The sequence below is a fragment of the Cyrtonyx montezumae genome, unplaced genomic scaffold (assembly GCF_038088225.1).
Source record: "Cyrtonyx montezumae isolate F1298 unplaced genomic scaffold, pur_monq_1.0 scaffold_34, whole genome shotgun sequence".
In the NCBI taxonomy this organism is placed as follows: domain Eukaryota; kingdom Metazoa; phylum Chordata; class Aves; order Galliformes; family Odontophoridae; genus Cyrtonyx; species Cyrtonyx montezumae.
In genome coordinates this window covers 5,473,397-5,499,305 of record NW_027072039.1, presented here as the reverse complement: position 1 = coordinate 5,499,305, position 25,909 = coordinate 5,473,397, and the positions used below count along the sequence as shown (strand labels likewise).

Below are 25,909 nucleotides of genomic sequence, written 5' to 3'. Positions count from 1 at the left end.
TTCCTGGCAATGACATTACCCTTTCCTCCCCACTCGTCTTACTGGGGGGAGTGGGGTCTGTACTGGGGCACCGCCAGCACATGGGGCAGAGCCCAGTTCAGCCAGCCCATAGCATTTCCAGCACCAGCACTATCATTCCAAGCTTCTCCCCAGCAGCGTGGCTTCCCTCCAGAGCCTCACAGCTTTATTCTCCCTCTATTACTTCATTCCTGATGGTCTTTCAGGGCTGTCGTTTGCTTTTAAAAGGCAGCAGTGTCGATACAGCTGCCTGTGCGTAATGTGACACGGGAGGCCCAGCACTGCCAAGCCAAGTGTCTGCCCTTTGCACACCGGGAGGAGAGCACTGCTGTGTCATCTGCCCTCCTCCAGCAGCCTCGCTGCGGTGCTATGCCCTGCAGGGCTGTAACGTGCACCCTGCCACGGCTGCATAACCTGTGGCTGATTCCTTCACGGTTGCATCCTGCATGGCTGCCTCCTGCACCCTACGTGGCTGCATCCAGCACTCTGCATGGTTATATCCAGCACAGCTGTATCTTGCAACCTGCACGGCTGCGTCCTGTATGGATGCATCTTGCACCCTGCAAGGCTGCATCCTGGACAGAGATATCCTGCACCATGCATGGCTGCATCCTGCACAGCTGCATTCTGCACGGATGCCTCTCACACCCTGCATGGCTGCAGCCTGCACTCAGAGTCCTGGCTGGTGAAACTCTCTCTGTCCATGGATTTGCAGTCCCCTCCCCGCTGTCAGGCTTTGCGCCTCCTCCCTTTCGAGCAGCATTGCAATCCTCTGATGCAATTAACAGCCACAGTAAGGGACTGTGGAAAAACAGCCCCGTCTGCAAGCAGAGGAAGGGAGATGTATTTCCCAGGGTGCAGCATGAAGCAGTGAGGCTTTGCCAGCCATCAGTGGCACGGAGCAGTGCCCAGTGACATGGCACAGCCATGCTGCAGAGAGCCAAGCTGCTCTGATGGCTCAATCCACTCTGCATCAGAGATGTCCCTGCCGGGGATGCTCACTGTCACCCTGCAGGCAGGAGGTGGTGTGGATGGGATCGGCCATCACCCAGCACTGCTCCTTGCAGCCCGACTTCTGTGGATGCTCAGTCCTGTACAAGAGTGACTTGCTCTCCCCCGTGTCATCACTCTTTGCATTTCCGTGGCCTCTTTAATACAAAGATGTCATTGCAGATTTCATCAGGATGGGAAAAGTGTGAGTTATGCCGAGGAACCCCATTAGGCAGACGAGTTATGTTAAGTTCTAGGACATCGTAGGATCGTGGAGTTGGAAGGGACCTTATAGATCACCCATTTCCAACCCCCACTATCAGGGCTAGTTCCTTAAGTGGCACGGGGAGGTCAGTGAGGGACTCCAGATGCTTGCACCTTGGCACTGGTCTTAGGAAACTGGTCAGATCAGGAGGGACTGGGGCAGCACTGACTCAAGCTGATTAGACTTTGACTTGAACACAGCCATGGCACTGATCAGCAAAAAGAAAAGGTGTGGCAGGAGCCCGTCCCTGCCCTCAGCACCCCTGGACCAGCACTGAGCTCTGACTACGGTGCAGGAGGCCACCTGCCCCTTGCACTTCCCATTGCCTCCCTGTGTCAGTTTCCCTCTCACCTCCCTGGGGTTCAGAGGAGGAAATGCAATCCCGTGGGGGTCGGACAGACCTTCAGACAGACAGACAGGCAGAGATCTCAGCAACGCAGAGCCTGGGAGCAGGAATAAAGCCCTCATCTGTCTCCTTGCTCCTACAGTGGGTCCATTATTTGCGTGTTGAAGGCGGTCTATTTGCTCGCAGCTGACTGCACCCGGCTGGAATAATGCTCTCTCTGACGGCCGCAGTGGGGCTGTGGACCCACGTGCTGTGGGGTTTCCTTTCCCGTAGGAGTCTGAGCACGCAGCATTTGCTGGGCACTGTGCTGGGCAGCACCGTGGGAGCCCCCCCCCGTTACGGCAGCGTTGTACAGGCGAGCTCTTACAACACTCCAGCAGCTCCCTGCACGCGCTTTAACCCACAGCCACTTCCCAAGCACTGACTCATCCTGTGTTGTTATTACCTGGCACATGGCACCCAGCGCAGCAGACACATCTTTTCCCTCAGAGGGATGTTCCTCCTCCCCCTCTCGCTTCTCCCGAGTCGCATCTTCACAAGACTCAGAGTGGGAAGGGGACCTTAAAGGTGCCCCACGTGCACGGGGACACCGACAGCTCCATCAGCGCTCAGAGCCCACCCAGCCTGACCTCGGGTCACCACCGCCTCAACCTCTTTCTGATATCCAGTCTGCATGTCTTCCACTTCGAAACCACTTCCCCTTGTACTCTCACAGCAGCAGACCGTGCTGAACAGCCTGTGGCCTTCTTTCTCGTACAGGTTCTGATCTGGAAGGACCTTTCTCAAACCCTCTCCTCCCGCTTCCCTGCAGGAGAAGGCGCAACGTGCGGGATCCCGTCCTAAAAAAGCCCAACACGCCAAGCCGCCGATCAGCGATGCGCTCTCCCCATCACCAACACCCCCTTCCCCATCAGGTCGCCACGGCAACCCGCCCATCCACGGAGGCGGACAGCACCCTCGTGGGTCTGATTCGGCACAGCCAAGTAACCCAAGGGGGGGGATCAGTGTTGTGGGGAAGGGAGGGGGGGGTGGGAAACGCAGCCCTAGGGCAGAGCCGGGCGCTACGCGCATCCCGCGGCCCCGCACCGCAGCCTACAGCTCCCGGCAGAGCCCGCGCGGGGCGGGGCGCGGGGCGGGCGGTGCGTCAGGGCCCGGCACTGCCCGGCTCCTCCGGCGGAGCTGCTGCTGGCGGCCGGGCGGTGCCCCCCATCCCGCCGGCCCGGAGCGCTGCCATCCGGTAACGGGGGGGGAAAGGGGGGGGGCAAGGGGGGGGGCGAAGGCGGGCGGGGGGTGCGGGAGAGGGGGGGGGGGATCGGGCCCCGCAGGGGTGGGGAAGGGGCGGAGGGGGGTGGGGGGGGGGGGAGGGTGCGGCGGCGGCGAGCGGGGCTTTGTGCGCGTGGCCGCCGGGCGCTGCCGTGACCCTGCGCTGGGGGGTTGCGGTGGGGGGTTGCGGTGGGGGGGGGGGGGGGGGGCGGCTGCGGGGCCGCTCGGCGGAGGGGGCTCGGTTCCTCCGGATTCCCCTCCCCGTGACGTGCGCGGGGCGGCCCAGTGCCGCCGTGAGGACGTGACAATGGCTGATCGCCCGCGGGCTCTGTCCGAGGTCGCTGAGCCCCGGGGGTGGTTGCGGTGGGGGGGGGGGGGGGTGGGCAGCGCTGCAGAGCCGCAGCCGGGCCGGGCTCCCCTCTGCACGTGCGGTTCGGATCCGGAACGCGAGCGCCCGGCGTGCCCCGCTGCTCCCCCGGCGGAGGTCGGTTCCCTTTGTCCGCCCGCGCTGCTTTCCTCCTCACCTGCTGCCCGCCCTGCGGAGGGGCACGGGCTGCACGTGGAGGGCACCGCCGGCGGACGGAGGTGCGGAGGTGGCACGGGGCTCCGCCGCCGCCCCGGTGCGGTCGCAGAACCGTGGCACGGTGCAGGCATCAGAAGACCCCCGACAGCCCCACGTCCAACCCCCAACCCATCCCCGCCGTGCCTGCTGACCACGTCCCGCAGCCGTAGTCCCAGCGCTGGGGTGGGTTTCTGCTGTCGGATGCCATCAGAGCACCCTGCCGGGGCTCTGATGGGTGGAAAAAAACACGGTGTGGTACAGATCTGTGCTCTTTCTGCCTTGCTCTGGGCGGCTCGGGCTGTGTTTGCCTTTGAATCGCGTTCCTTGGAGTGTAGGCCCTCCTTCTGCAGCACCTGCACCCGAGGGCTCGAGCAATTCCCTGTGCCACAGCCAAGGTGTTTTAACGTTGTCCAGTTGTCCTCCCTCAAACCCGAAGCTGCTTTTAAAGGGAAGCAAGAAGCAGAGCGATGCCACGTCACATCCACATGTAGCAAAACAGCGCATCTGAGCAGAGCTGCAGGAGGAAAGCCAGCACCCAGGGCTGCAGAAGTCCTTGCTGAGATGAGCTGAGCCCGGTGCTGCGTTGGCACAGGGAGCAGGGAGCTGTCTGAGGTGAATGCTTGCTCTCATGCTTGCTGACAGAGCTGAGTCAGCCCTGCACGCTGCTGGGATGGGAACGGTCCACAGACGGTTCCTCCTTTGCATGGAAACATTCGCTGTGGTCAGTGGAGGAGAGATGAGGAGATGCCCTTCAGCTCTCGCTCGTGCTTTCTGAACTCTGTGGGCTGCAGCTGTTCTACTTTGACCCTCCTCTGCGTTCCCAGCTTTGGGGTTTGTCCCCTGTTCCTCACCGCACCTCTCCTGGGCCCTGCTTTCTTCCTAATGGGAGCAAGGTGAGATTGCAGCAGTTAGCACCAGTTGCATTTTTGCCTGTATTGTGCACAGAGTGGCAGGCACACCCTCCTGAAACCAATTCATATTCCTGCTCCTGCTGCTAGAGCAAGCCCGCAGCTGCATCCCAACATTGACTTAGGAGAATCAGACGTTCCCATTGCACGTGACATCAGTAGGATTCAGGGTTTGCCTCTGGTGTGTTCATAGCAGCTCAGGATGGAGCTTTCTGTCTGGAAGATGCATGGTGTTGTTAGGGCTGGTGGACAGGTAATGTCCACAGATGCCTCGAGCCATCCTCGTGGGACTCCTTGGAGAAGTTCTGCTCCAGGAGTGTCGTTTCAGAGCCACAGGGCCAGTGCAGCTAACCAGGAATTTGCTGTTCATTTGAGAGACTGGCTGTTTTATTTGTATTTCTTATACAGATTAAAATAACGTTACTTGAGCGTGTGTGTAAATAGAGGTGCTGACAATACAGATGCCTCTCTGCCGACCCTAAGACAGATTCATTTCAGACTGAGGTGGGGATGCCATCGGGTGTTCAGGAACTGTTGGCACATCCAACCACCAACTTTCCTCCTGGAACAAAGAGTTTATCGTAGAATAGAACTGTAGAATGGTTTGGGTTGGAAGGGAACTTTGAAGGCCATCAAGTCCAACTCCCTGCAGGGAACAGGGACAGCCACAGCTCCGTCAGGTTTTGGTTCTCCTTTGGGGTCAGCCATAGCCATGCAAGGCTCTGGGGACTGCGTGGTGACGAGGTGTGTTGTGCTTTGGTTAGAGCATCGCTTCCCTCTCTCCTCCATCCCTCAGCCTCGCTTCCCCCATGCAGCAAAAGGAAAAAAAGAAAACCCAACCAACTGGTTTCCAAACGGGAGGAGGAGCTGTGGTGACCCACCTCACCCAGCTTCTCACTCAGGTCTCTGTAGGACCACATCCCTCCTCACCCCTCAGCGAGCAGCCCTAGCGAGCAGCAAGTGGTGGAGGGAGTCACCAGCTCTCTGAATTGGCCTGAATGCAAGTAAGCCTTCCCCTTTCTCAGCTCTGGGGCTGTCAGGTTTGGGGGCTGTTGATTTGGAGGATGACAGCGTTAGGAACTTGGGTTTAGGGGACTGTCACTTTGGGGATTGTGTGTTTGGGGGATATCACTTTGAGGGACATCATTCATCTGTATGGAAATTTGGGAAGGGTGGAAGCTTGCATCATCACAGCAGAACTGTGGTGGCCTGGCCAAGCAAGACCTGAGCCTCACATCCTGCAGCACACCAACAGTGAAGGGCTTTATTGAAACCCCGAGCTGCTGGCTGCCCTTTCCAGGCTGTGAATATCGGTGGGGCACGGTGTCTTTCCAGGAATCAGCCCAAAGGAGGGCACTGAGTGGCTGAGTGGCCATTTTTTTTGTATTCATTACAGGGGGTGAAAGATTTAGTCATTAAAAGGCGACCTCCACTTCAGACTGAGGCTTCCTTCCCATTTCTGTGCTTTTTTTCACTTCTGTTATTTTGTTTGCAGCGATGAGGTTCGTGCGGTCAGATGGGATTTCGCTTGTTGTTCCTCCAGAAATGTTTCAACCCCAGGACTGATTTCAGGACACAGGTCTCACAGATCGGAAGCTTTAAGGAAATGGGTGGAAGAGGGAAATGCCAATTTCTTCCTGCCCACAGGGAGGGGCTGCAGCGGTGATGTTGGCAGGGTGCAGGGGGGTTACCTTTGTGACACCCAGTGAGATTTGGGGTTTGTAGTGGGGACAGCTCGAAGCCTCACAAAACGTTCTTCAAGCAAAAGAAGTCCAGACTGAGCCCAGGGAAGGAGTCAGCTGTAGGGATATATCGCTGGTCCCCTGTCAGCTGTCAGCAGGGATTCCCCATGCCCTTGTGGGTCACTTCGTTCTGGCCTCTTGTGTTACGGCAGCACTTTGGGGCACTGAACCTGCTAATACAGAAGAAAACCACTGCTAGTCTAAGACACAGCCCCGGATCTCTGAATTCAATAGGATTTTCCTTGTCTAACCTTCTTTGCATCACCAGCCACCTGAGTGGGTGGCTAGGACGTGCCATGATTGGCACTGCACAGAGCAGAAGTTGTAAGTCCTTGTTGGGATTTACAGAACAAGAATGCACCTGGCTCAAACAGCCCTCAAACAGTTGGGTTGGAAGGGACCTGAAGGGTCACAGAGCCTTAGGATGGATGAGTTGGAAGGGAGCTACGTGACCACGGCGATGCTCTTTACAGGATGCGGGGCTTGGAGCTGCTGTCGGGCACCAGTTGAAGGAGATCCATGTGGGAAGCCGTGCTGCCCTCCTGGCTGGGGACACGTGCTCTCCCCTTTCTGCCATCACTACTTGCTCTTCCATCAATGTATTTATTTCTGCTGGGGGTTCTGATCCTTGAACGGATGGCACGCTGTGTGCTGCGTTACAGGGGGAAAAAAAAAGTGCAGTCGTTTCAGGTTAATTGTTCTCCTGTGCTGGAAGCCTGCACAGCTGGCTGCCACGTCACTGTGCTTCTTTTTAAAGGCAGCTCTGAGGGGAACCTACAAACCCAACCTACCTGGAGCCCTTCCTTCTCCCCACCAAACCCAAAAGCTCAAGCGCAGGAAGCATTTTTGACCTGCTTGGGTAATTCTGGCACCCCTTTGTGTATAAGATGGGGTTGGGGCTATTTTTGTCTTTAGCAGAGATGATCATTGGGGTGGGATGGGATCCGTGCTGGATCTTCTCCATCAGCAGCACCGTACCCTTGCTGTCCTTGGCCGGTCAGTGGTCGGCTCTCCACGGTGACTCAGCTCCTGGGTTGTCTCTGGTTTTGCATGCCTGAAGTCGGGCTCTGTTTCTCTATGGATTTAGCAGTAGGATTGCTGATGCTTCCTAGCTCCACGTCACCCTCAGTCTGCGTGATGCCCACAGTGGGGACTTGATCCCACATTGATAGTGCTGGATTCTGGGGGGGGAGGTGAGTTTTAGGCTTGCACTGGTTTTTGCTAGAGTTCCCCTGTTCCCTAAGTGGTTGTCTTCTCATGGAGCTGTGTACCACAGTGTTACACGGGGGGGGGAGGCTTTCTGATGGCAGCGCTGGATGTGATGCACAAGTTGAAAGGGAGCTGCTTCCAAGTAGCTCGTGATGCTCCCAGGAAAGCAGCAAGAGGACAAGAGCTAATGGTTCAGGTTGGATATGAGAAGTCAACTCTTCTCCAGAGAGCAGCGATGCACTGACACGGGCTGCCCAGAGGAGGTGGGGGAGCCCCCAACCCTGGGGGTGTTCAGTGGTGGAGATGTGGCACTGGGGGTCATTGGGCATGGTGGGGTGGGGTGGGCTTGGGGATCTCTGTCGTCTTTTCCAACCCCAAAGGTTTTGCAGCTGTATGATTCCAGCCTGCTTGGTGATGAGTTGATCTCCAGCGGTGGGTGTGGAACTGGGAAGCTTTGGAAATCTGCGCCCATTTGCAGGCTGAACAGCAGCCTTGAGCACAAGGTTTTCTGCACAGTCCAAGAGGATGGAAAATATCTGTGTGTTTTTGAGGGGTTCTCCTGCTCTTTGAGTAAGGAACTGTAGTGACTGTGGGGAAGCAGTGGTTGCGTGAGGCATCCGTGGGGCAGGTAGGGGTGGAGGCTGGGTTTGCTGGTGACAACTGGGGCTCCTGCAGTGGTGTGTTCACTTCCTACAGTGTCACACGGGACTGGAGGTGGGGCTGCAGGGTTGCACAGCCAAATTGGAGACAGCTGATGGCTCTGCCGTGGTACAGATGGTGAGGAAGCAAGAGGAGGGGCAGGGCAGCGTGCACATCCTCCCCTTTGGTCACCCTTTCCTGTTTGCTTGGGCCAGTGTCGGACATCTGGAGCTTAGCTCAGCCAAATTCCTGCTCTGGGGCTGGAGCTGGGGCCCTTTAATCTCCTTGTGCCATGCCTTGAGCCTGCGGGGATGGCAGAGCTGGTGTGACCCAGCCTGGAGGAAGAGGTGGGTAAAGAAAAGCCTGTAGTTCCTTTTGCTTGGACCTACCCTATAATGGGGTCATCCTCTTTGCTCCTTGCCTCCTGGAGCCTGAGCCTTCACTTTTTGTGTTTCTGAGCCTTTTGTTGACCTGAGCCCCTCTCCCAGAGCTCAGCCTGCACCTCACAGCTGCTTGCCACTGTTGATGTTTCTTCTGTGGCTTTGATGAAGCAAGACCTGGTGGCCTTGTCCCGGAGACCTGAGCTGGGGCAGGTGTCCCCAGGTGGGACCCCAAGTCTGGATTTCTTGGCTGCATGGGGACAGTGCCACATTATGGCACCGCAGTAACGCTCCTGGGCACGTGTGCCTCTGAGAAAGCTTATCACCAGCTGACCTAATTATGGTAATCTTGCTCTTCCCCAGTTAGTGCAGGGTTCCCTGGCTCTCACAGTTCCTCCCAGCTGCTGCTTGATTTCCCATCATTCCTTTGATGATATGAACTGTTCACTCAAGCCAGGCAATCCAGAAAGCAGGACTTCTAGCCTGTCAGTCTCCTCTCCTGGCTTGGTTGGCCAACCCACCACATCCAGCTGGATCTCTTGGCACCTCACTGCGTGGCCCTGCAGCCCCCACCACGCCAACCCCACATGGTCCCACCCTTCATCACAGCCCCATCCTCTTCCTCAACCACACGTGTGCTGGGTGAAGTCCTCCCTCTGCCTGAGTTACAGGTGGGAATGGTGCCCTGCTCGTGGTTGTAGGGTTGGGTAGCTCATCATCTTTGCTCCTCCTGCTGCCCTGCTCACCCCCCTTTGCAGAAGGGTCAGGTTACCTCCAAAAGGTGCCAGGCTCTCCAGCAGCTCAGGGTTTTGCAGCACGTCAGCAGCATTTAACAGCACCGTCATGGAGGTGAGCCTGGGAGACGAGAGAGCAGAACAGCAAAGCCTTGCATCTTGGGGTGAGTTCTACTCAGTCACAAACAGCTGTTTCTCCCCAGCATCTGGAGAGGCCCAGCAGTGCATCTGGGCCATTTATAGCCTGGTGCCCCGTGCTGGGCAGAGCTTAGCACTAAGTCCTCTGCTAAAGCACCTGATGGGATCAGCAAGGTTAGCAAGCGACTTGACAGCAGCGCCTTCAAACAGCAAGCCAGCACTGCACCCAAAACCTGTTTTTTTTCCCCCCCTGTTCTGTTCAGTATCCTCAGTTTGACCTGAAAGGGGACAGGGGAGCAGCATGGGGGCATCAGCAGGGCTGTATCTGCAGCAGGGCTGTATCTGCAGTAGGGTTTCTGCATCCGTGCTGCAGAGTGAATATTTTCCTCACAGAGCAGCCCCTGGAGGAGCTCCTCATGCTGAACCACACATCACTGTGAGCAGAGAGCCCGAGAAAGCCATCAGGGCTGTGACAGTCCACCCTCCCTTTGAGGTGGGATGGGGGTCTTCCCATTTTCTTCTTTTTTAAGTGAAAAGGAAAAAGAAAAAAGAAGAAGAAAGTGACACATTTGATGCTGGCCTGAAGTTCCTGTGAGTTCCCAGCTGCTCACACACGCTAATTGCTGCAGTGCATTAAATGATGTTCTGTGTGCTGTGTGTTCACTGCTGGGTGTGCCCCAAGATATCCTCACATACTCCGAGCTCTCCTCCATAGAATGAGGGATGAGGATAAGGAATTGTCAGTGAGTGTGGTTGTTTTTATTTTATTTTATTTTACTGTGTTTTATTTTCTTTCATTTGGCCCTTGGAAGAATTGCTGTGATGCTTCCCATGGAAGAATGGCCTGCCTAGGGAGGTGGGTGAGGCACCATCCCTAGCGCTGTCCAAGAAGCGTTTAGATGAGGTGCTAAGGGATTGGATTTAGTAGTTGGGTAGGGATAGTGATAGGAGGATGGTTGGACTAGATGATCTTGTAGGTCCTTTCCAATCTTATGAACCTATGAACCTATGATGGAGATGGTCATAAGGAGAAGAGGGGTTTGAGGTTTTTTTTCTGCGCCCGGTCGGGATGGGTCTGTTTGATTTCATTGGAAGATCTCTGAGGAATAGCACCAAGTTGAGGTGCCCTATCCAATCCATAGCAGAACGTATTCTGATGCTTTGACACCACTGAAGCAAAAACCCTTCATTTATAAAGACCAAATTTATGGACAGCTCTTTCCAACTCTTTGATCTGTCCTATCTGAAACTCAGCGAGCCGATTCAGAGCTGCTGGAAAACAAGTGATGTGAATTTCCTGTGGGTGTTGCTTTGTTTGTTTGTTTGTTTGTCTTCCCTTGGGCTCCATGCCGTTAATTCCTCAGAATAAAAACTCCAGTGGGACTGGGGGGGCCCAGCACCAAGCCCCAGCATTCCCCGTGCCACTCAGCACCCCACGTGCTGGGTCAGTAATGCTGTTTGTTTGCATTCCTCCCACTTTCCTATGAAGTCTCCAAGTGCTCAAAGTAGGCCGGGGTTGGACGCGGGGTTTGTTTTCTTGGCCAAATGTATTGTGTCTTTTATTCCAGGAGTGCCTTTTCCAGTGCCTTCTTCAGCTTAGCTGCTTCATCTGTGCTTATGCTCCGTGTGTGAATGCTGTTGAATGGTTGCTGGAATAATCCAATTCCAATTTTTACCTTTTTTTTCTCTTCTGTACATTGGCTAAAAAAATAATGCTCAGGGGTTTGGGCACCGCTGCAGATGGGCTCTTGACTGGGACCTTCAGGACATGGAGTTCCTCAGTGGTGGACCCAGTCCTCATCTGGCTCTGCGAGCTGGAAAATAGGAACAATTTCTTCTCCAAAGAGCTGTTAGGCACTGGCACAGGCTGCTCAGGGAGGCAGGGGGGTCACTGTCCCTGGAGGTGTTCAAGAACCTCCTAGATGTGGCACCTGGGGGACACGGTCAGTGGGTGTGGTGGGGGTGGGTTGAGGTTGGGCTTGGAGATCTTGGAGGTCTTTTCGAGCCTTCATGGTCCTGTGATTCTGAGATCTGCTTGTATCATGAGGCAAACTTATCAAAAGTAAGCATTTCCAGCTAGATGGTGTTTGTGATAAGCACACCCTGTTTGGGTTGTCTCTAGGTAATCCCCAGGTCAGTGCTTTACAGCCCCTGGTGGACTGCTCCCTGCAGGCAGCTCGGTGTTTCCCCCAACACTCCCTTTTCCACTCAAGAGTTAACGTTTGCTTTGAGATTATCTGAGCTGCTTCACTGGGCTTGACCTTGGCTGAGAAGCAAGCAAACAAGGCGTGGGTGCTGGGTCAGGGTGCTGGTTGTGCCTGTTTCTTCCCATGAGCTGCATCTTTATGAGTACGAAGCCAAAATGGCTGTGGGTTCATATCTTCTGTGGCACTTCCCTTGGTTAGCCCAGACAGGGGAGGTGACAGCAGTCCCCGGCCCCAGTGCTGCTCCCTTAGTTTCTGGCCCTGGGGTTTCAGCCCGTCCCACATATGCAAAAATAATGGGGCTTGTAGAAAAAGGTGAGATGTAGGGCTTTGTAAGAAGGGGACACTTGGGGACAGGGTGGCTGGGACAGCAGTCACTTGTCTGCTTTCCTGGGGGTACCTCCTTTCAGGAGCCAGGGACTGCAGCAGGTGAGCAAATGGCCCCAGAGCTGTGTTCTGCAGGTGCCCATAGAGACTCACGTGCTCTCTAACCAGTTGTTTGTGATAATGACATAGATAAGCACAGTGCACTCATCCTGTTTGTCACCTGCATTTGCTTCAGATTGATGAAAACCTTCCTGTCCTTACCCGTCCACTGGGACTTAGCTGAGCTTCATTAACTCATATTAATCAAACCCAGTGATCCCCTGGGCAATAAACATTGCTGCACTGACACTTGCAGCATCATCCCTGTTGGGATGAGCAAGAGGTGGCACTGCAGGGACTGCTGGGGCTTTGGGGACACACATGGTGATTGCAGTGCTGGTTTGGAAGTGACTGCACGAACAGATGCCTCAGTAGTGTTGGCTGGCCAGTACTGCATTGAAATTCCTATCTAGGGAGTTCCTCCACTTGATATTTGTGGGATTGGTTCATTGAAGGATGTGGTTGGTTCGCTGAAGGTTGAGTTGGTTCATTGAGGGCTGGCATTGATTTTTTGAAGGACAGGGTTGGTTTGATGAGGGATGGTGTTGGCTTGTTGAAGGAAGGGACTGGTTCGTTGAGAGGTGGTGTTGGATCACTGAAGGATGGTGTTAGATCAAGGAAAGGTAATGTCGGTTGGATCGTTGAAGGATGGGGTTGGATTGTTCAAGGATGAGGTTGGATGGTTGAAGGATGGGGTTGGCTCATTAATGGTTGGTGCTGGTTCATTGAAGGATGGGGTTGGATTAATGAGGGATGGTGTTAGATCAAGGAAAGGTGGTGTTGGTTGGATTGTTCAAGGATGAGGTTGGATCGTTGAAGAATGGGGTTGGTTCACTGAAGGATGGCGCTGGATTGTTGAAGGGCAGGTTCACTGAAGGACACATCCCTGTGGGGTGGTGTAGGGCAGGGTCTGAGCTGTGGTGTGGGATTGGTGGTACATGGCCAGGATATCCTGCTGGGCTCAGCACCTGGAGTTTCCCTGCTGGTCACAGTGAGCTGCAGCCTCTTCCCAAAAGGTCGTTGGAGCGGTGTGGTGGTCCAGCTGAGTATGAGATTAGCACTTGGAATTACTGATGGAAGATCCATGGAAGAACGTGCAGGTGATGCTGTGCTTCCTCACAGGTTGGGAAATGGATGGATATAGGGTCATTAATGGTGGAAGGCCATTAGTGCTGATTAGCCACTTGCTGTCCATGGGAAACTGAGAGCAGGTGGAGGAAATAGTGGTGGAGAAAATAATGAACCTAGTGAATAGAACCATCTGACTCCTACAGAGTGGCCCAGGGGACTGATGCCAGTGGTCTGGGCTATGGCAGAGCTGTGCCTCTTGGGCTGGTTCATCCTCAGAGAGTCAGGTGTGTTGGGATTATTCATCAGATCGGAATAGAAGTCCCTTCTGTGAAATGCAATCACTTTTCTGGGTGGAAGCCTGCAGTCTGGAGCGCATCCAGACCATGGCACAAATTGGGAAGAGAGCGAAGGAGGACACCGTCAGCCCCAGGGAAGGGAAGGATTTGGCAGCTGGCTGAGGTCAGATGCACGCCAGCGTGCAAGGGTCAGGCATTGTGCCATGTGTCCTACCCCAGGGAAAGGTGAAATAAGTCCAGTGGAGACCTTCTCTCATTCTGTCTGTTCTGACTTTCCCCAATCATCTTTCCCACTAAAATATTTGCGGGGTCTTGACTGGGGCACTGCTTTCTTTCAGTTCTCTTAGCACTTAAAGACTCAGAAAACCTCCTGGGGGCAGAGCAGGGGAGGGGTGAGCTGCATCCCTGAGATGGACAAGATGCTCGTTGCCATCAACCTTGTAAAGGGATGGGTGGCCTCCGTGGGGTCAGCACGCTGCCTCAGGGATCTCTGCACCGTGCTGACATCCCCACAGGGGATGGATGTGTCTTTTAGGATTACGGGGCTTTTCACTGCACAAGTGCCCATTATATTGCCTCAGTGCCCAGAAAGAAAAGATTTGCTTTCTGATAATGGTCCCCCTTCGGTTATTTGCAAAAGACCGTGTGTGTGTGTGTGTGTGTGTGTGTGTGTGTGTGTGTGTGTGTGTGTGTGTGTGTGTGTGTGTGTGTGTGTGTGTGTGTATGTGTGTGTGTGTGTGTGTGTGTGTGTGTGTGTGTGTGTATGCAGGGGTGAGTGAGCTCGGGCTGGGAATGTGTGGGATCAGTCTCCCAGGGGTGTCTATCACATGCACTGGGATGTGGGAGACACTCTGCTGGCCAAGGGGTTTTGCACTGTGAGGATGCAGATGCCCTCCCAAGGAGGACACGTTCCCCAGTGACCCCACGCTCCCACCTCTGCTCTCCTTTGATTCATTGTTGGGTTTTCCTTTCTTTTTCTCACAGCACCCAAAGGTAATATCCTCCCTGCAGGCAAGAAGGCTCAAAGAGTAGTTGTAGTTGGGTAGGGATGGTGATAGGAGGATGGTTGGACTAGATGATCTTGTAGGTCCTTTCCAACCTAATGAACCTATGAATCTATAAGATTTGACACGATGGAGAGAGTGCAGATATGACATAAGGCGAGGCTTTTTGTTTCTGAGGGTGAAGAGGGGTTTGGTTTTGTGAAGCAAGCTGCATGGGGGATCACCGTGCGACAGCAGGGATCTGCCTCGCCGTGCTCCCTTCCATGCTGGGTCGCTGCGTTGGCAGCTGGTTTGGGTCAGATCCTGTGCCCTTTTGTGCTTGGCACCCTCCTGGCTTTGTCTTGCTGCTGCCGAGGTCGGTAGCCTTGGACTGGAGGTGGCAGAGAGGTCTGGTGGGGTGGACCCCTTCAGCAGAGGTTGAGCACCTGGACCCTCTGGCACAGCGCAGGAGGATTTTGGCCTCATATCCTGGGAGCAGAGCTGGCGCTTTGGAGCCCCGCGTCGCAGGGAGCTCCCCCTCCCCCTCGGTTATTGTTTGTATTGATTCTAATGGGAATGGCTCCATCCTGATTCGTGGTGGCACCCGCCTGCTCGGTGACACGCCGGGCACGTCGCTGGCACCGAGACGTGGCAGCTGCTGGGAGTCTCGCCTGTCACCGGGGCTTTTCTGCATGGCCAGGTAGCAGAAACCAAGGGAGATGATGAAAAATAGCACATGCTCAGCCAGCCGTGGCTGCAGCCCTTCCGAAAAGCCCGAGGCCGCATCCAGCAGCGGCCGCTCGCACTGCAAGGTGTTCAGAGCTCAATTAGAGAAGGGTCCGCTCCGAGACAGATCCGTTTTCGGTGCTGTGCTTCACGTGCTGTCATGCAGGGGGATGTTGGAGCAGCAAATCCGAAGCCTACACGTGATGCTTGTCTGAGATGTGGTGGTACCTGGGTGCAGCGTTGCTCCTTCTCCATAGTAACTGCTGCCATCCTCCACACGGGAGCTGCTCTTTCTTCACTCGTCGTGGAGCTCTTGCTGTTGGAGGAAGGCGCCTCGCTAATTGCTTGTTGGCAGAAGTCTGCCACCTCAAAAGAGAAAACGTCCCTGCTGCAGGAGTTGGTTAAAAGGGGAGGGAGGGGATTGAGCCGGGGCTGTGGCAATGAGTGGGAGCTCCCAGGTGGGATCCTTCTGCAGACACCACTGCAATTTGGGTCTGATGGGGGAGAGCCCTATTTGGGGTGGGGCCGTGTTGAGGTTCGAGGGAGGGGAGCCACGCTGGGGTGTGACAGGGACACCAGTTGGGTTTTGATGGAGCAGAGCTCTGTTTCACATCTGGTGGAGGGAAGCTCTGTTGGGATCTGATGGAGGAGAGCCCAGTTGGGATTTGATGGAGCAGGGTCCCGTCAGCGTCTGAAGAAGCAGAGCCCTCTTTGGGATCCAGAGGTAGGAGAGCCCTATTGGGTCCTAGCAGAGTGAAACCCTTCTGGGGTCAAGTAGGGGGAGACATGTTAGGGTCTGAGGGGAGCGTTATGGGGATCCGATGGATTGGAGCCCTGTTGCAGTCTGATGGAGCAGATCCCTGTCTGGATCCATTCAACTGTGGCTCATTTACTCCATTCTTGTGAAAAGGCAGCAGAAAGGAAATCTTCAGGTGAGGTGAGGTCAGGTTTTACTGCCTGACCTGAATTCAGCCAGTTGTCAAACAGAAAACTGAAGGCCAAGGAGAGCCATAAAAACAGAAGTATGTCTTGGGTGGGATGGTGGATGTATGGGGTGAGGGAGGTGATGGAGGCTTTGACCAAGTGCCTTGCCTTGCTGCCCAACCCCAGAAAGAAATGTGAGTGGGTGAGGAGGCTGATGAAAAAGAAGGAGAGCTTGATTTTGGGGCTGTATTGCTCACTTTGAGGATTTGATCTTAGCACCGCCGAGCTGTGAGATACCCTTTATGGCAGACAGGAGGGCCTGCTGCAGAATGCTGATGTGTTAATGCAGTGCTGCTGAAAAGTCACCCAGGAGGGTGACAGGGACTCTGGGAGCAGCTGGCAGCAGCACAGAGGTGGCCGTGCTGGTACGTGAAGCATTTGCACTGCAGTTTCCTTTTATGGGAAGCAGCTCCTGTTCTGAGCAGAGCATGGGGTGATGGATCCCATATGGCAAGCGGGTTTGTCGTGGTCTGGAGGCTGTCATCCTGCTGAGGAGCAGCTCGCTGCTGTGTCAAGCTACGTGTTAGTGCTGGGAGGTGAGCCCAGGGATGGTTTAATGGAGGAGACATAACCAGGAGATGCAGGTTTTCAAACGGGTGCCTCGTGTGGGTGCATTCATGCTGTTCACCTTTTGGTTCCTCAAGGTCAACTTGAGCCCAGAGCACCTTTGGGTGCTCTTGTGTGGGTGCTGTCTATGGGAGTCAGAAAAATCCTCATTATTATCGTGCTTATTTGCTGATTGAGGGTTAAACTGCGCAATGGGAGGGCTAGAGGAAGAACCCCATTTAGATCAGTCTTTAAAACAACACTACTAACATCATTGTAATGTATAATTATTATTAATCACTGCTAAGTTGTAATAATCGGTTTGCACATCTGTAGGCTTCCATATTTTATAGAGATGATGAGCAGTGCTTTGTAGAAAAGATTTGGCAGATATTTTTTAGACCCCAAAAGCTCACAGCCTTTGTTTTTTGACAAAGTAGGAGCAGAAGGGAGAAACAGGGGAAAAAAAATCCCATCTTTGAGGTTGGTTCCTGTTAATTATCATAGAGGAGTGTATCTGGGTTGGGAATCCGTGGTGAAGACGCTACACCAACGTAAGTCCAAGGGATTGCCACTCTCCAAAAAGCTCTCAGTCATCTGCTCAGTTTGCAAAGCTTTCATTGCTCATGTGTGGGTTTGCAGTTTTGCTTCCAAATCTCTTTGTTTGTACGAGGGCGAGGTGAGATCAGCAAAGTTGGAAAACACCCCCGAGATCATCTAGTCCAAGAGAGATGGGAAACCTGCTCCAGGAACAAAGGGTTTCCTACCCGTGACAGCACAGAGCAGAGGGCTGGAGATGCTGGGAGCTTGTGGAGGTTCCAGAAGAGCCGAATGCCCAAAGCAGGGGCAGTGCTGAGTTGGGATAGAAACCCTTCTGCTTGCTTGCTGACTTCATACAAACCCAGTCCCTTTCAATCCACCACCTCTCCAGTTGCTAACGAGCAGAACACTGATGGGACACGGGGCCCTCTCCATGCTGGTGTGGCTCTTGGGGACCAGGTCCTGGTCGTCCCCTTCTTCTGTAGCACTTTCTATTTGATAACTGGTGCTTTCCATTTGGTAATTGGCACTGATTAGCTAAGGGGTGAGAGGCATGCCCTCCGCTGGGGCTCCGTGCTCTCTGGGGCTCCTCTTTCTGTATTTTTCTCCTTCTTAACATGCCAGATGATTTTGCTCAGGAGCTAATGTACGATGTTGATCTCCATAATGAGCCTTTTTGACAGTCTGGGCACATTTGGGAATAATTCCTTGAGCAGACGAAATCCTTAGGCCAGAACTGCTCGTTCTCAGCAGTTTCCAAATGAAGCTGCAATTGTTCAGCAGTGACAGATGAGAAATAGTTTGGGAGCTGCAAATTGCACAAGCTGGGAACAGATTTCTCTCCTTCCCATCCGGATGGCATGTGACTCACTCAGATTTTGCTGGGTAATTTTATACCCATCTCCAGCCAGACTAAATACATGGAGCAACGGAGGGTGAGGGATGAAATCTGCATCCTGAACGTGGGTCGGGCAGTGGCCGTCCTCTCCTGGGAGCAAAAGGGCATTTGGATTTCGGTACGTGCATCCAGTCGTATTTGTGCAGCCTTGTCCTCCTCTGCTCTGTGTTTTCATTGAACATCAGTTAGAACATCTCTAAAACCTGCATGCATTGCACTCCGTGACCCTGGCTGCCGTTGCTCTCTGGAGGTTTGGCCAGGCTATCTGCAGGTCCCCTTGCAGACGAATGCTTTGATGTTTTGCAGGATTTTTCTTTTTTTTCTTTTTTTCTTTTTTTTTGAATCCATTTTTAGCAAGTTTTAAAAATAGATCCTGGGGTGATGGCTGTTTCACCTCCGCATCCAAAGCTCCTCGCCGGACTGCTTGCAGTCACACTGCTGACTCAGCATCTGGCTTGCTGCCACAGTCCTAGAGAAGCTGTCCAAGGAACCATAGCATCTTTGGAAGGGGCCTTAAAGATCATAGATCCACGGAGTGGATGGGTTGGAAGGGATCTCACAGCCTTCCCCAACCCCATCCCTAGTGTGGAAGCGTTTAGATGAGGCGCTAAGGGATTGGATTTAGTAGTTGGGTAGGGATAGTGATGGGAGGATGGTTGGAACTTGTAGGTCCTTTCCAACCTTATGAACCTATGAACCTATGACTGGCTGCCCCCCACCAGCTCACGCTGCCCATCCGTGGCCTTGAGCACCCCCAGGGGCACCTGCACTTCTCTGGGTGAGTTTTTCATACTTCTCTAGAGAGGACTGAGAAAATGTCTGACCTGGTCCTTAGGCATGGGAGTGTAACAGAGGTGGACCTTTTCTGTGCTGGAACATCCGTATGCTGGTCTCTGTGGCATCCTGCTGCACGTGGCAGGTCTGGATGGAGCATCTTGCCCAACCCAAGGACCAGCCCTCACTCCTCATCCTTTTCCCTCCCCAGGTCCCCTCGCTCTGAGGTCTCGAAGCCGAAGGGATGGAGAACTCCTCGGTGGCCTCAGCCTCGTCGGAGGCGGGCAGCAGCCGCTCGCAGGAGATCGAGGAGCTGGAGCGCTTCATCGACAGCTACGTGCTGGAGTACCAGGTGCAGGGGCTGCTCACTGACAAGACTGAGGGCGATGGCGAGAGCGAGAGGACACAGTCCAACATCTCTCAGGTCGGTGGGGACACGAGCGGTGGGGCTGGGGCGTGCTGGAGCATCTTTCCTAGCCTAGAAAGGCAAGGAAATGTTGGATGTAGGGGGCAGCTTTCTCCTTCGGCCACGTATGAGGATGCCAAGAGTTGGTAAAGATGTGCTGACTGCATTTTTGTGTTTATGAGGAATATAAAACCATGGGGTGTACCCTGAGGGTTTTTGACCACTGCATGCTTTCTGTTTTGAGTGCCCTGAGGGTTTCTGACCACTCAAGCCTGGAAGCGATGGGTCTCCTTTGGGTGTCCCTTGGGACTGGATGAACACAGGCACTTCTTCCCCCATAGACAGCACCCAGAGGGATGGCTTGGAGGAGGTGTGGTTTTGTCGGTGTCATTAGGAGCAAAGATAACAAAGGTTGTGTCCCTTTAAAAATTAACTTTATAAGTCCTGCACAAGGAGAAATTTAACCTCTTGGGCTGGTGGCGGTGTTTTAAGGAAAGTCCTGGCGCCGGGGTGTGCAGAGAGATGTGGCTGGAGGTGTGTAATAGTGGATGGGGCGTGAGGTTCTGTAGAAGCTTCCCTCTGCCCCAGTGGCAGAGAAGGGCCCTGGCACAGTATTTGTTCTGCAGAGATACGAGAGCAACCCCATCCACGAGATGAGCATAGGATGAGCATGCCAGGTTGGGTATTAGGAGCAGCTTCCTCTCCCAAGAACAGTGATGCACTGACTCAGGCTGCCCTGGGAGGTGGTGGGGTCCATGACCCTGGGGGGGATGAGGATGAACCATGGAGATGTGGGGACGTGGTCAGTGGGCACGGTGGGGTGGGTTGGAGTTGGGCTTGGGGATCTTGGAGGTCTTTTCCAACCTCCATGATTGTGTGATTCTGGGATAAAATCCTAGAAACTCCTGAACTGAAAGACGTCCATCCAAACCCTATGACTGGGTGGGGGGACACCACTCTGAGCTCAGCAGCTCAGGGCCATCCCACTGGGCAGCCTGTGCCATGCCTGGCTGTGGCTTAAAGATGTTACCAGTGAAAGGAACCTTTGAAAGCAGGTTTTGACAAGGAGAGGTCTTCTGCCAATTGACAATCAAAGCCATTAGAGATGGGAGGAAATAAATCTAAAATTCAAGTGATCCCAATCAGTTTAACAGTGTATTTTGTCCACCCAAGGCCAGGAGATGGCTGTGTTTGAAGTGGTGCTTTGGAGGGGCTTCAGGTCAAACAGGCAGTGCTGCTGTATTCAACACATCAAATGGAGAAATACTATTGAATTAAAAATAGATTAATAGTCAAAGTTTTAGCCCGTGGTTCAGAAGATTCTCACCACTGAGTGGTTGAACAATTTGCCCTTTCCCATAAAGGAAAACGTCCGTGAGATCTGGTGCTGACTTGAAAGGCATCACTGGACCTGAGAGTGAGATGGGAGTCCTGTTGGGAAATGGGGTGATGTGCCCACGTCTGTGCTGTGCCAGCCAAATCCATCCTGGTGTGTGTGTAAATGGGATTGTGGCTTTTCTGCATGACTTGGGAGCAGCTGCTGGAGTTTTTAATGCAAGTTCTAGGGATGCTGTCTTTAACAACAAAGGAAAGTGCTAGGGGGACATCTGAGCACTTACACCACTCTTTAGGGCTTCTCAGTTGGGGCAGCTCAATGTGGCTGTGTCTCAGTGTGACTGCTTGGAAATAAGATTTCTGTGTGAATCTCTAGCACAGTCCAGGCTATCCTTGGGGATTTACAAGTGTCACCTGCTGTTATCAAGCCGTGCATATGCTAAGGAGGAATTATCTGTTGTCTGCAAAAGATATTTGCTTTCCTACCTTCATCGTGCCTCAGACTTCTGTAATATATAATCAGGAGTTGTTTGTTTTTCTTCCTGAGCACCCTTATCAAAGCAGTGAGCGTGCATGCATGGGTGAGCTGCTCTGTCAGCCAGGCTGAAGGGCAGCAGGCTTCCTTTAAAGAGAGCTGCAGGAGAAAGGATGGGTGCGTGGCTGAGCACCAGGAGAGCTGTGTTAGCTGCAGGGTTCTGCTGAGACTTCATCACTAGCTTTGGGTGAGTGACTGAGTCTGTGCTGCCTGCTTCCTCGTGGCAGGGAGTGGAAATGGCTGAAGGATTGCACGGGATCTTTCATCTTTGTGGAGGGAAAGTCACTTCATTGTTGTTTTTACTGGCAGCGTTCGTGCTGTGTCTCTTCTTTCCATTGTGGAGAGGTAACCAGTGACCCCCACACTGGTCAGTGTTGGGACACCTCTGTGGTGGCATTGACTGAATCAGCAGCTCTGTCTTCTGCTCCATTTAGAAATAAAATAAAATAAAATAAAAAAATAAAAACCAAGAAAAATACAAGAAGAAGAAGAAACACAACTTTTTCCCACCCCCCCATCTTTAAAACCCTCTGTAACGATGCAGCCCAGGGATGGCTGTGGCAGCTTCTCCAGCTTCCTGCCTTTGTTCCTGGAGCTTTCCTCTCGTGGCCATCGCCAGGCAGAGCATTTCCCAGCTGGGATCATCCCTGCTGGTCAGAGGGAGCCCTGTTATTCTGGAACAGAGCTGGTGCTGCAGAGGGAAGGCTGTGGATGCTCCACGTCGCAGCGCAGTCACGCTGCTGACAGTCTGCACGCTCACAGTGCTGCCTGGGTGATGTTTGCTGCAGGCTGATGCAGCGTTTTCCTCAGCCTGGCTATTATTTTACACAATGCCTTTCTATCCCTTTTGCAGTGGACGGCGGATTGTAGTGAGCAGCTCGATGGCAGCTGCTCCCCATCCAGAGGGAAGGGCTCGTCGTCCCACCAGCACAAGCAGGTAGGGGAGTGTTTAGTTCTTCCTCTCCAGAGCTTTGCTGTTTGTCCTTTTCCTGCAGCCTGGGAATGCTGAGTCCATCCTGCCAGCTCAGCACTGGGATGGTTCCTCCTCCAGGAGGACCCAGCATGGACACTGGGCTTGATGGAAACCAGACATGGAGGTCCTACATCTGTATTGTGTGTTTTGGGATGCTGTCTCTTGGACTCCGTTTATCTATGTCTCCTCAAATTCTAGGATGAAATGCCTCCAGGTTTTGTGCTGGGAACTGGAGGAGTGCCTGGGAATGGTTTAAAAAGGGGAAATTTAGGTCAGGTGGTGGTGAGGCCCTGGCACTGCTGCCTGCAGAAGTATGGGTGCCCCATCTCTGGAGATGTCCAAGGCCATGGATGGGCACTGGGCATCCTGAGCTGGTGGGGGGCAGCCAGCCCACGGTAGGAGTGGGGTTGGGGGGCGTTTTAGGGCTCCCTTCCAACCCAACCATTGTGGGATCCTCTGTGGTCTGTAAGGACTCTCCCATCCCAGCCATCGCATGGTTCTACGAGACACCTTTTCCTTCTGCTCTGCCACCTGAAGCCTCAGGAGGTGAGCAGCTTCCCAACGTGTGGATGTGTTACACAAAAGCACCAGCGCTTCGGCGTAAGGTTTACTGATCCCAAGGATCTGCACTGGGATTACTCCCAGCAGATACTGGTGGCTGGCAAGATGTCTGCATGATCCTGCACGTACTGTGGCCGTATATATTTATAAACCCTATTGGCAGTGGCTGCCTTAGGGGAAGCTGGGGCACGGCTAACATCCATGTATGCCCAGGCTGTGCTCTCTGCTCTGCTTTCCCTGCATTTGGGCTCTCTCCCAGCCTGCAGCAGAGCTCATAATTATCTCTCTCCGTGTTGGGCTTCCTTTAACAGCGAGGAACAAATTTTCCTTGGCACCAGAAAGGAGCTGCACGCTATTGTTCTGCTGCCCAGGCAGCATTTCTCTTTCTGCTACGGATATACAGCTGAATCACTGCTGGTGAGAGTGGGGTTCAGCACTTTACTCTTTTTGGATGCTGATTTTTCTCACTGGTAGCTTCGAAAGGGAAAAAATGAAATGTTAACGAGGGTTTTGTCTTGCACGTAAATTATCACCCCCCCCTTTCAGACCCGCTCAGGAACAAAAAGCTGGCTGATTATTTCCTGAGGGATGATGTTACCTTTTGTTTTTCAGTGCAGTTTTGTTACGGATTTTGAGAGGTTTTCTTGGGAAGTGGAACTCTTTGATTTCTGTCTTTTCTTTCCAGCTGGGCTTTCTGCATTGTGCAGTGAGCTCTGGTGGCTGCAGGGAGGAAAGCCCGGGCTGTGACTCTGTTGCTCTTGGGGGGGGATCTCCTGACATTGATTGCTTGCAGTCCTGGTGTGCTGAGGGGAGCCCAGTGTCACGGTTATGTTCAGCTCAGCTCTAATTCTCCTGGGTTCCTCCTGGGAACGCTTTGTGTTGCTGCACAGTGTGGCACTGAGCCCTGCAGTGTTTCTGCAGTGCACTGGGCAGTGCCCCCAGAGGGCCCTTAGGGTTGGAAACCCATGGTCTGTGGGGTGAAAACAATCCCAGTGATGTGTATAGTGCACTGCCTGTGCCTCTATAGCTGAGGAAGGTTTGGATAATGGTAGCATTTCAGATCTTTTCATGTCTAGATTTTATTTTATTTTTCTAAAAAGACCCAGTGGGAAGATTTTATATAATACTCTATTTGCATTCCCCTCATGGGGCCGAAGCTTTGATATATTTCTGAGAGCGATTCATTAAGTGAAAAGCTTGTGCTGTGTTACATATGGAGAGATCCGTGGAGCTCTGGGATGTGAGAAGCCTGGCAGGAGCTCTGTAGCCATCTCCACGTCCCTCTACATGCCCTGGGGACTTGTAGCATGGCCAGGAGCCTTGTGGGCTTCTCCAGCTGAGGGTCGTATTGTCCACAAACCCATGCCTTGATGACACCATAAGCATGAGAAGCTCCCACGCCTCCACCACACCAAAGCTCGTCCACATGAAGCCTTATCTTCAGTGACTCAGAGATGCTGTGTGCTGTGCTGGTGTCAGAATGCATCCCTGTGGGGGATGCTGCGTGTTGCATCCGCACACGGTGCAGGCAGAGGGCATCTGGGGTCACACAGTCGTGGGGGTATCTGACTGCTGAGGGTGGGGTGGGATTGCAGCAGGCCCACTGAAATCCTTCAGGGCACACCTCTAAACCCCATTCTGGTGATGAGCACTTGGCTTTCAACCACAGCAAGTTGTGTTGATGTATGAAGATGTCTGACTCCGCTGGGGAGCAGCAGGTTTCAGTGCAACGTGAAAGCCAGAAGTGCAAAGCACAAAGCCAGCATGAATGCAGGTTCCCCTTGCTGTTGCTGAAGCGAATTAATGGGACTTGGGGAGGAAGAGATGATGGCACAGGTGGCTGCTCAGGTTTTCTGTGGTCTGCAAAGAAACACCTCAGTGCTGGGAGCTAAGGGTGAGCTATCATGCTTGGCAGGTACCAGCTAATGCAGGACAGCCCCTCAGTGGTCTCTATACAGCACTATTTTATCTTTACAGTGCTATAATGGTGTGTATTTTGGACAGTGCAATAGAGGAGTACTTAGAAGTATTCCACATCCTTCTCTGCAGGGCTGCTCTCAGAGAGTCCTTGAGTCTTCACCTCTCCCTGTGCCTGCCCTGTCCCTGCACCCTGCACTTGGCTTTGTGGAATCTCATAGGTTCACAGGGCCCCACTTTTTGAGCCTGTCCAGGTCCTTCTGGATGACATCCCTTCAGTTGTCAGTGCACCGCTCAGCTTTGGTGCCATCTCCATATTGCTGAAAGTGCACTCAATCCAATCGTCTGTGTCACTGATAAAGATGTTGAAGAGTGCTGGTAGTTAGACGAAGCCCTGGGGGACACCACGTTTCACCACCTCCACCTGGGCCTAGGACACATCCCTCTGTCTGCAACCATCCCACCAATTCTTTACCCACCAAATAGTCCACATCCATACGCAGAGGCTGCCAGGATTTTCTTCCTGAGGATGTAATTCATTTCCCGTGCTGGTGTGAATGCTGGTTCAGGTTCAGGTTGCTCATCCTTGCAGCTGGATGTGAGGAGTGGTAATTTTCTTGCTGAGGCAATCTTGGTGACAGGTTGGGGGTCACCACCTCTCCCTTTGCATAATGTCCCAGGGCTGCTTTGTTGCCTTGTTTTGGAGAGAATGAGATTGATAGCACGGGTGGCTGCTCCTTGCAGGCAGCACTGTGATTTCTAGGGGATTTTTTGCACTGTGCTTGGCTGTCACACTGAAGGGCTGTTGGGGCAAGGGAGTGCAGGCAGACACAGACGTTTGCTTTGTCTCATCCCCAGCAGAGAAGGTGAAAGTCAGGGAGTCACTTTGAGGCTCTGCCAGGGAATACAGGTTGGTGCAGCCCTGCCTCGGGAAGAAATTAAAAGTCTAGGAGAGGTGACCAGCCCTCAGAGGTGATCAAAGAGCAGCCCTGGCAGAACCGGTCACTAAGTGGCGTCCCATCTGTAAGAGCTGCTGATGCTCCCTCCATGTGTGAATGCAGACCTGCTCAGTCGTGGCTGCTGAGGGAGGAATTAAACCATTTAGCTGATGAGTAGGTTCAGCTTGCTCTGAGGCTCCTGTTTGGGTTACAGCAGCACCCTTTATAAGGGAACCACCTTGTCTTTGGTGGTTGATTTAACCCCTCCGTGTTCTTTATTCTCTCCATAACTCTCCATACCCTCCAGGTTTTGGCACATCAGTGTTTGTCTGGGAGGTGCATATACCAAAAGTACTTGTGTTGGACATCACTGGGACCTTCGGTCCTGAGCTCTGTCCCTTCACGTCTGCAATTGCCTCTGAGGGACCTTTGGTCTCCTGTGGCCATTCCTATATTTTAGGAAGTCTCTCATGGTAACTTGCAGGTTGGTATCAGTCGACAGCCAGGACTTCTCAAGGGCGATCTTTGCTGTCCAGAACGTCTGTGTCTGTGCCTGTCCTGGGACAAATGTCATTGCCACCTTCCCTGTTGGAGTCTGTTTG

General features: G+C 53.4%; 1 protein-coding gene across 4 annotated transcripts in view; it reads left to right on the top strand.

Annotated features, from left to right (window-relative positions):
• The first annotated feature begins 2,823 nt into the window (after positions 1–2,823).
• CTIF (cap binding complex dependent translation initiation factor) overlaps positions 2,824–25,909 on the top strand; it is an 89,810-nt gene continuing 66,724 nt past the window's right edge. For 2 of the 4 annotated variants that reach the window (XM_065745247.1, XM_065745244.1), the window contains exons 1-3: positions 2,831–2,856; positions 18,854–19,066; positions 21,772–21,855. In XM_065745247.1, the coding sequence (XP_065601319.1) occupies positions 18,887–19,066; positions 21,772–21,855 (264 nt within the window). In that variant the 5' untranslated portion in view covers positions 2,831–2,856; positions 18,854–18,886. Of the gene's footprint in view, positions 2,857–18,853; positions 19,067–21,771; positions 21,856–25,909 lie in introns of all 4 variants that reach the window. The other 2 variants (XM_065745245.1, XM_065745246.1) reach the window with 2 other exon arrangements.